General features: G+C 39.6%; 1 protein-coding gene across 1 annotated transcript in view; it reads left to right on the top strand.

Moving 5' to 3' along the window:
- Nucleotides 1–10,986, top strand: part of LOC107097469 (uromodulin-like 1) — a 29,115-nt gene that overhangs the window by 9,392 nt on the left and 8,737 nt on the right. Inside the window, exon 7 of the mRNA XM_015394616.1 lies at nucleotides 4,515–4,760. Within this exon, the coding sequence (XP_015250102.1) occupies nucleotides 4,515–4,760 (246 nt within the window). The remainder of the gene's footprint in view (nucleotides 1–4,514; nucleotides 4,761–10,986) is intronic.

Raw genomic sequence — 10,986 nt, 5'->3', positions numbered from 1 at the left:
CATCCATCCATCCATCCATCCATCCTCTTCTGCTTATCCGGGGTCGGTTTGCGGGGGTAGCAGCTTACGTAGGGATGCCCAGATGTCCCTCTCCCCAGCCACTTGGGCCAGCTTCTCTGGGGCAATCCCAAGGCGCACCAGCCGAGAAACATATTGCCTCCAGCGTGTCCTGGGTCTCCCTCTGGGTCTCCTCCCCATGGGGTGTGCCCAGAACACCTTACCAGGGAGACCTTCAGGAGGCATCCTAACCAGGTGCCCGAGCCACCTCACTTGGATCCTCTCGATGTGGAGGAGCAGCGGCTCTACTCTGAGTCCTCCCCGGATGACTGAGCTCCTCACCCTATCTCTAAGGGAGAGCCCAGACACACTACAGAGAATCTCCCATCTAGCAGAACTAAATATTTATTAAATATTTCTCTAAAGGTACTAAATATCTATGATTGTACAGCAGTCCTTCCAGGAAGAACTACATCAGCTTTTCCCTGATTTTAAAAATTCTAATTGGTGGAGGTTCGGTGTCTTGATGTGCAGAGCTAGTAGGGATAAACTGTATTTAAATGCTTGCAGTTGTAACAGTGGCAGGAGCTGCTTCTGCAACTTTATATACTGTGGATTTAGTCTCAGGGAGGCTGAATATAAATGGAAATCAGACTTTTATTTTACTTTCCAAGTTCTAACGATTTGGTGGATTGAATACTTTCTACAGGACAACAGGCATCCTAGACTGTATCTAATAATTGCAACTCTATGGACGAATATCCTCTGTAATAATCTACTCTGGTTGGACAAATATAAAACTGATGTTTCTTTAACTTGAGCTTATATTTTTTTTCTGTAATGGGCCTTAAGATGTCTTCTGCACTGAGTTGTTGTTATTGTATAAGGGGGGCTTTCCAGCATCAGACACAGGAAAGTCCCAAACAGTACTGGAGATATTTCATTGGTACTCAGAAAAAGATTAATTCCAAAGTTTCTGTTTGACACTAATGGTTATTACTCAAAACGTTTCACTTTCTCTTGGTTTTTGAAAGTACCTGATGTAGATAAATGTGTCAGAGCCCAGAGTGGGGCTATAGTCCAGGTGACAGGAGGGCAAAAAGGTATAGAATATAGATATTTCAATGTAGATGAAACAGATTCTAGATAATAGAATTAAAAGATAAGAGATGAAAAATAAAGAAAGACTTGAGGCGACATAAACATTTGTCAAAAAACGAAACTAATTTTCTGCAGGTGACAGACCTTGTTAGAGTCTGATGACTAATCCAGTGGAGATAACAGATTCCTTATAAAGGAACATGTCGAAACAGGAAAACATCTGAAACCTGCGGGATAGCCTGTTAGCAACGCTTTTTATAGCAATGAGGTGGATAAGGAGAGATAAATCATATTCTACACCGATAGAGAAAATACTAAGAATTAGAAAAACTGAGGTCATCATAGCGGGTGATTGCTACTTATATATAAAACTATTTTTTATAATAAATAAAATATAAGTAAAGAGATTTAAGCTTAAGAAGATCAGAGGGAACATTTGTTTTTTGTTTTTTATCTGTCTCTAAAGGTGCTTTAAAAATCCATTAATTCCCCTTTACAATTATTTTAGTATTTTGTCCTTTGACCTGATATAGTCTGATGAGATTTAATGTGATAGACCAATAAAATGTTGGCCATGATAATAACTGAAAAGGGAAATTTTACTTGCAAAAATGCCTCTGACAGGTGCAGCGTGCATTTGTATTCTGTCATATTGCTCTGTGAGAGGTTTCCTAATTAGTAAACAGAGTCCACCTGTATGCTAATGTAATCTGAGTCTGTATGCAGCTGTTCTGTGAAGGGTGTGAGGTTCGTTAGAGAACAAACAGCTTGGTGAAGACTAAGGAACACAGCAGACAAGTTGGACAGAATGTTGGGGACACTTTTGGAGCTTTGAAAATCTCATGGGGGTCGATTCAGCCAATCATGGGAGGGTGGAAGGTGTGTGCAACATCTGAAAACCTATGAAGACATTGGCATCCTGGTTAATAGACAGACTGGACCAGGAGAGCGTTAATCAGAGAGGCAGCCAAGCTGTTGAGGTCCACAGTTCAGGAGGGAGAATTTGTTGCCAGGATAATATTTCTCATGCAACATGCATAGGATTTAGGCCAAAGTGCAAAGACAAGCAGCACATTTTGCCTCATATTTTGACTTAGACCGATGGCTAAACCTTGCACATGATCTTGATCATTACCAAATGTTAATTAATTGTTTCTTGGCATTAGGCGCACCCTTAACAAATTCCTTCAGTGCTTTCATAAGTTTCTAAATAGGTTCAGCGTATGTCTGCAGCCTTTGGTGTTTGTTCTGCTCTCACCTTCTTCACCTTCCTGGTGAAGGTGACCAAGCTCCTCACCCTATCTCTAAGCGAGAGCCTAGACACACTATGGAGAAAACTCATTTCAGCCGCTTGTATCCGGGATCTCATTCTTTCGGTCATGGCCCAAAGCTCATGGCTATAAATGATGGAACATTGATCGTCCGGTAAATCGAGAGCTTTGACATTTGGCTCAGCTCTTTCTTCACAACAACAAACCGGTTCAGGGCCTGCTTCCTACTAGATGCCTCATTCGGGAACAAGACCCCAAGATACTTAAACTCCTCTATAAGGGGCAGTACATCCTCCCCAACCCGAAAAAAGCACTCTACCCTTTTCTGGCGCAACACCATAGTCTCAGATTTGGGGACTCTGATCCTCATCCCAGCCGCTTCACACTCGGCTTCGAACGGCTCCATTGAGAGCTATAGATCATGCTTTGATGAAGCCAACAGAACAACGTCATCCACGAATAACAGAGACGCAATCCAAAGGCCACCAAAACAGATCCCCTCAATAACCTGGCTGTGCCTAGAAATTCTGTCCAAAAAAGTTATGAGCAGAGTTAGTGACAAAGGGCAACCTTTGCGGAGTCCAACTCTAACCAGAAACCGCCTTACTGCCAGCAATGCGGACCAGGCTCTGACACCGGCCGTACAGAGACCTAACAGCCTTTATTAAAGGGCCTGGAGTACCCCCCGCAGGACACAGTCGAATGCCGTCTCCAGATCCACAAAACACATGTAGACTTGTTGAGAAACTCACCCTCCAGGATCCTGCAGACGATGTAGAGCTGATCCAGTGTTGCATGGTTAGGATGAAAACCACACTGCTCCTCCTGAATCTGAGATTCAACTATCCGACGGACCCTCCTTTCCAGAACCCCAGAATAGACGTTACCAGGGAGGCTTAAGAGTGTGATTCTTCTGTAGTTGGAACACACCCTCCGGTCCCCTCGTTTTAAATACATTAAAACTTACTAATTTACATGTCTCATAGAGTGCAGTTAGGGAAAATAAACAAAAAATGTAACCCTTGAACTTCAACTTTTTTCCTGTCAGATTCTCAAACTATAGTGTATTTAACTGAATTTTATACAATGCAGTAAAGAGAAACTGGTGCATAAGTGTTGAAGAAACAACCTGACAGATGAGACCAAAATCTTACAGTTTGGCTCTAATGAAAAATACAATATTAACCATTAATCTAAAGTTTACATCAAACTGAACCCTCTCTCCCTGCAGTGATGGCAGCACCATGCAGAAGAAATGCTTATTTTTACTTTTATGACTAGAGAAAAGTTTTACTTTCCATCAAGACAACAATCTCAAACATACATACAGAGCTGCAGAAGAGGGGTTTGCATGAGGGCATGTTCCCGTGTTAGAATGGCCAAGTCAAAGTCCAGATCTGAATTTAATAAAAAAAATCTGAGTTAAGAATAAAAAATCTATCTTTATAGTCTCCATCTAGTCTGACTGATTGTTTCAAAGTTAAATTGGATACAATGTTCCTGAAATCGTGCAAGGCTGGTAGACAGACACCTTAAAAGACCTGCAGCTGTAACAGCAGAGAAAGCTATAAAGTATTGACTCCCTACTTAGTTTAATTAGCAAAAATTTATAAGTTTATAGCATCAGAACATTATTTTACTTTAATTTCAAACGTATGTGCTACCTTTTGTTGGTTTCATCTTAATTACAATTTAAATATGAGTTAAAATTGCATTTGTGGTAGTGTCTTAATAAAATGTATAAAGGTCAAGGGATACAAGTACTTTTGCACCACTGCAGACAGATATTATGCAAATAAATGAGGGACGGACAGAGGGAGGGGAAAGCACCAGTGAAAGAAATAACAAAGACAAATGGTATTTTTCAAATTGCAAAACTAATAAGGTCACATGAAAGTACATTCTGTGACAAAAAATATAAAAAATATGCATAATTTAACAACAGGTTATAAACTACTTCCCTCAGATGGGAAAGGCCCAAATCCCATACTTGAACAAACATGACAGTTTTGGCATTTTTTGTTTGTGGCAATTCAAATTTTAAACAGAAAGCAAAACAAAAAATCCCATTAATTCCCACATAAAGTTTTGCTCAGAACATTTCATTTAACATGTCTTTGTTTTGTTTTGTTTTTTTGCCTCTAGGGGACACCGTGGTGCAGACCTCCACTGAGCCCCCACCTGTGAACGCAACCTTTTCCAGCACACTGCATCCTTCAGGGAATGGCACCATGGGAAGCTTCAGCTCTTCTGAGGCCAGTGTGACTGCAGCTCTGACTAACACAAGTTCTGTCACTTATAATTCATCACATGCTTCACTGGGGACAAGTTCAGCACCGGTTAACAGCATGAGTTCAGCTGCAGCCTCACCTCCACCAGCACCCACATGTCGTAAGAAATACCGGACTTTCATCCCAAGCTAATTCAGAAAAAATAGTATTTGTTGGTCAAAATAGAAAAGCGCTTTGGTCAAGACAAGATAATATAACTTTCAGCAAGTCTGTCCCCTTTCTGTTTTTTTTTTTACATTAAAATCTAGAGTTAGATAAGGTGCAAGGAACATATCTATATGTAATATATATGGTTCTCATTTTTAGCAATCACACCTACAGGAAGCTTTCCAATTTGCCAAGACCTTGTCTGGTACAAATCTCCTGGGTTTTGGCTGTTTGGGTGTTTGTGTTTAAAAACATCCTGCTACATTGACTGTTTCTGTTTTGCTAATACAGCTCTGGGAAGAGATGTCCCAGAACTAGATGAGAGCACCACAGATTTGCTTTCACAAGCAGACCGTCATGACTGTTGCCATAAGGTGTTGCATGGTAATTCTGTATGAAACTTCATCTAAAATGATTTAGGGTGTAAAATCAAATACAACAGACATGGAGACAGAAAGGAAGGTGAGAAAGAAAGAGGGGTTAAAATTTAAGGAGAAAGAGATAGAGACAGGAAAGAGTGCATGAAAAGACGGACAGAAAACGGATAACATAACAAGAGCAAGAAGAAGTCAACAGGCAACCAAGGAACACATAAGAAAAGCTTCCAGAGCAGCTAGTATCCCTTTGATATCCATGTGTCATTATAATTCATGGTGGTATGTATCTGTAGCTGCAGCTTAATATTTAAGATTACGGTAGTGTGTATCCTTAAAAAACTGGGACCAAACACCCATGGTATTTATGCATGGGTATGCACAATTAAAAAGGATTTACAAAATTTCTTCAGAAGGAAAATATGCTCAATAGCAGGTGTGGGCAGCCCCAGAGTTGCCCTACAGGGCCCAGGATAGAAAAAGAGGCGATGCAAGCCCCAGATATCCAAAGGAACTCCAGATCACTGGGGCACAAGGAGGGCAGACATAGGGATGGCCGCATCCACCAGAGAAGGGTAGACAAGAGCACCTTGAGCCCAACCCCACAAAGATAACCCCAAAGGGGCCCAATTCTTGAGGTGCGTGAACCTAGAGTCCATACTGCTGAGGTCCCACTGGGCACTTGCAGCGAGCACATTTGCATTTGCTGCAACAAACAGGCAGACGACCTGGTTTCTCAGTATCAGCCTTTAGTGTCTAAATACATTCCAACAAAGGCATGTGGCTGTGAGCATTGGAAGCAAAGCCAATAAGGCCAACCCATCTCAACTGCCTCTAACATGCCCACCCTGATGCCCCACATATGTCTGCCTTGGAAATAATATTGGCCAGGGAGTAGATTTAAACTGTGGTATAGGCCACCAGCACAGGAGGACTAAACCCTGGTAATGATCTTCCCCAAGATCCTATGTGTGTGGTAGTGTGATAGAGCAGGTGAGGAACGGATCAGAGTTGGGATCCCGACCTTGGATAAGCGGAAGAAGATGGATGGACGGACGGATGGACGGATGGATGGATGGATGGATGGATGGATGGATGGATGGATGGATGGATGGATGGATGGATGTGCGACCCCTCACACAAAGTCTAATCCATGTGTGCTCTTTTTGGAGGTGGGGGAAATGGTAGCACAGAGAAGGAAATGGGAAATTGTGTCTTGATTCTTATCAGACTTTTAATTATACTCCATATCACACTTTAATCATAGAGTGACTTTATCATAAGTGTTCAAAAGGGCTGTTTTTTTATGCTTGCACTGGTCAGTCATAACTATACATAAGGACCTAAATAATAGCCCTATAAGCAAACTTATCTTTATTTCAACATTTTCCCACCATCACATTCATCTTCCCCATAATCATCATGGTAATGTCTGTGTACTACATGTTATACATAAATTGTAACAAAGTGTGAGCCAATCGCAGTGATTGCTGTAAACATTGAATATGTCTGTGACACTTGTGCATAATGATGCGTGATGGATGCACTGGCACTGCTGGAGGACTTTGTAAATGAGGGAATTGGGAGGGAATGTATTTTTAGGGATTAGCAAGATTTCCTGGCCCATGATGATGACTGGTTAATATGCCGATTTTAACACCTTAGAGAAATGCTTTTGGATCTTCAGACCCTTTTCAAGGAAATTCCATCTAATGGAATTGTATTCTGCTCAATAAGTCCAACTTTCGGAGATAATAGGTTTTGGGCCCAAAATGTAAATTATCTCAATAACAGGGATTTCCAGATCAAAATACCCAAGAAAACAAGGATTCAAAACATTAGAATACTTTCAAGAAATTACCATTTACATCTCAGTTTTTGGCCCTGCGATGGACTGGCGACCTGTCCAGGGTGTACCCCGCCTCTCGCCTATTGACTGCTGGAGATAGGCACCAGCACCCGAGGCAACCCCACTTGGGATAAGTGTGCTAGAAAATGGATGGATGGAGGGATGGATCTCAGTTTTTGCAGAAAGAAGCAAAAAAAATGGATCACATTAAATCATTCAAAATATTTTACTTTCAAAATGATATGTCGATCTTCAATTCTTGGTTGGGAAACCCCTTTGCCTTAATCAATGCCTCATTGTGACATGCCATTGAGGCAAACAAGGCAATCAGCCTTGCCCTGGGAGTTATGGAAGGCCTAAATTCCTTGATGCTTGCTGTCAGTTCCTCTTTATTGTCGCCACTCACTATCTTCTCCTTAGAATACCCCAAAGGTTAATTCTGCGATTTATGCCTTGTGAGTTGGTTGGCCAGCAAAGCAGTGTGATGGTATGAGCATCAAACCAGGTTTTGGTGTTTCTGTCGATATGGGCAGGTGCCATATCTACATACCGTTCCTCAGTAGAAGGAATCATGAAATCCATTAAAATATTCTGGTAGACTGCTGTCAAGATTTGGAATTACAAAAGCAGAGTTTACCAACTAGACATTGCAGCCTAAATCATGATTGACTGTGGACATTTAACACTTGACCCCATGCAGCTTGGGTTCTGTTCCTCACCTGTATTCTTCCAAACGCCCAAAGGAAAGCCATACCTTAGTTTCATCAGAAAAGAGGACATTGGACCACTGGCCAAAAGTCCAGTCCTTTCTCTCAATGGTCCAGTTGAGATGCCTCCTAAGTTGACTCATTTACAGAAGTTGGTTGACCCAGGGAACCCAATAGTTGAAGCCCATCTTCTGGATGTGTCTGAATGTAGTGGGTTTTTAAAGCTGAATCTTTCTGAATCTTGAGATTCTTGAATTTTCTCTGACTGATCATCTGTTTAAGCCAACAAGGATCTCTTTTGTTTGTCCATCCTTTCTTGTCACCTTTTGCACTTCCATTAGACTTTCTGTCCACAACAAGCTTAGATTGGAATAGGATTTTTGCTCAGTTATTTAAAGACATTTTGACACATATCCAGGAGTCTTTGTCAATTCTGTTAGAGCCAACCCTTTAACTGCCTGGTAAACCAAACGGTTGACCATTTGAACAGCAGAATACTGGTTGGGGTTGACAAGGCGGTTAAAGGATTAACCACAGTTTAGTGTTTCAAGAGGGGTTTCTGACAAATGCTCTTAACATTCAAATTAGGGTACAGGTATGTGGCTTGCATAATCTGCATAATAGGTTTCATTGTTCCTTTCTCAGTGGTTGCCATTATAAGCCATAAAACATAATTTATCAGCTGGCTTCTTAAAATACATGTTAACATTCATGAAGTCATTTGTAAGATGGGCTTTTAGAGGTTATAACATGAAATTAAATCTTGTAAGCAAAGGCAGAGGTAATCGAGAAAGGTTGTTGCAGGTGATTTTATGAGTCTGCGTTTTTTATTCTAGTGTAGGAAAACTTTAAGCATGAACACTACGCCATGTTTTATAAATAAACCCCTAATTTTTGCTATGAATCCCCTAGTTTTTCATTGTTACTTGCAGGATTCTTCCATAACACAGCTGACCCTCTGTCTGTGCTCCACAGACACTCTGTCTTTTTATTCAAACCTTCAACTCATTCAAGTTCTAGTCTCTATTTTAATCCATCTTACACTCTGCTAAAAATTACATCATCTTCCTACAACTACCTGCACCTGCTTCAGGAATAATTTATACAATGGCTATCCAAACTGTTACCAAACTTATGAAAATATAATTTGTTGTTCCTGCAAATCCCCTTTCATGATGAGCAGAGTTTCTAATACATATATAACAATGCTTAAAGAAAAGCATACCCATGGTGAAACCCAATGATAATCTGTTTTAACTTTTTATTATTTTATGTTGAGTTTGTTTGTTGAATTTTCATTGTAGAAATTAGAGATCAAATGTGCATCAGAATCAACAAAAGAATGACTTCATAAGAGAACAGTTTAAGCTTTAAATACTGAATACTGACGAAATATTGAAGCTGAAGTTTTTTTTTTCATTTTTACTAAATTGTTTTTAATTATTTTAACATTTCATTGTGTTACAAAACCTTGAGTGAAAGGCTTTGGAGAGCTCATTCTTTTAAATAACAATTAAAAAATCTTAGAAATAGCACATGCATCTTATAATGTAAAATAAAAGGAATATATTATATACGTATTAACCTGAGGCTACATTGCATTGAATTAATTGGCTTGATTTGTTCCACAGAAATTTCTTCTGACACTTTTCAGCTTCACATCTTACATAGCTCTGACAAAGGAAACACCCTTACCCACTGAAAAGTGAGTAAAGTGGATAAACTAGGAAACTAACTCCCAATAGGCTGTCAGTCTTTGGCCTTAGAGTGAATGACAAAATTCATCTAAACATTAAAAGGATGTTTCACGCATCCCAAAGCTGGAGAAAGCTGCACTGCACAAAATTGAAATCTGAAAAAGTAATTTTTTCTTAAATTAAGTGCATTTTGTCTTGAATGGAGGATGTAAGTGAGATAGTTTGCTAATGGAACAAGACAGTATACATTTAAAATAAGAAAAAAGCATTGCATTGTCTTATTACAAGCACATTTTTTTCTAAATATCTTATTTTAAGAGTAAAAAAACAAATTCAATTGTCAAAATCATCTTATTTACCTACTAAATTAATGATAAATACACTTCATTTAAGATATTTTTTACTTATTTCTATATTGTTTTTTCAGTGTGACATTTGTTTTTTTTTTTTTTTAGGTATGCAGCAGTGCTTTTCCACTCCATCAAACACATTGAAAAGAGCTTTGAGGTTAACATGAGGAGGGGAAGACAAGAGACCTCAAAATTGCAAACTGGTTTAGCCAGTACATCTGGTTACCAGCGGCTGCAGCAAAGAAAACATTGTTTTTCTAAACTATCTTTGTGTCGTGAGAATGCAGTTTAGAGTTATTTGCCAAGAGTTTCAAACCTAGTTCCATTGTTAGATATTTATAGCCTGACTAACTTACTGGTCTGGCATCACAGAGCATGCTTTATGAAGTTACACAATGCAAGTGTATCTTCTTTCTGTTTCATTTAAATATGAAGATGTGTGTGTGTGACTCTTGGTAATTAAAACTCAATTTTCTCCTTTCCAGGTATGAACCCAACACTAAGTAACTTTTCAACCTTCATAAAATATTTTCATAACTTTTGTGATTATACATGGGCTTACAACTAGTTGAATGACACCTATCATGGCCTGAGGAGGTCTGTGCCGCTTTCATCGACACTAAGCAACTTTGAGGAGGGTTGCATAACCAGGACACACAAAACAGCTACAAATGTGCAGACTGCTTTACGGCATACGTCACTTCCTCATTTCCCCATTCGTTATAAAGACAAAAGTTGATCCCTGACAGTCTGTATATTTGTGCAAATTGTGCAGGCTCGTTCTTGCTGGGATCTATACATGTATTTACTGTTAAACTATCGAACAGAACATTATATTTATGTATTTCAAGGCTCTAAACCTATCAGTACACCCGTCGCTGATGAGTCTAATCACGGGGGAGTGGGAATACTTTACAAAACCAAAGTTAAACATTTCTTATTTTCAACTTCATCATATAAAATTGTTTCTTCAGTTAGATTCATTACCTTATTTATAATTCACACAGCCACTAGAAACAGACATGCAGTTCAATCCAACTACAGGTGACCTGGAGATCAGGATTTTACCACTCTGTTGTTTTTTACCATGCTGCTCCTCATGGGAAATGTTGTCTTCCTTAAAGGAATAGTACACCCAAAACATGATTAGCCTTCATTTTCTACTCACCCCCATGCTGAACAACACTCTGGAGTACTTTTTT

Source organism: Cyprinodon variegatus, unplaced genomic scaffold (assembly GCF_000732505.1).
Source record: "Cyprinodon variegatus isolate N-32 unplaced genomic scaffold, C_variegatus-1.0 Scaffold700, whole genome shotgun sequence".
Taxonomy (NCBI): Eukaryota; Metazoa; Chordata; class Actinopteri; order Cyprinodontiformes; family Cyprinodontidae; genus Cyprinodon; species Cyprinodon variegatus.
The sequence above is the reverse complement of the archived record's forward strand: the minus strand, read 5'-3'. Positions and strand labels throughout refer to the sequence as shown.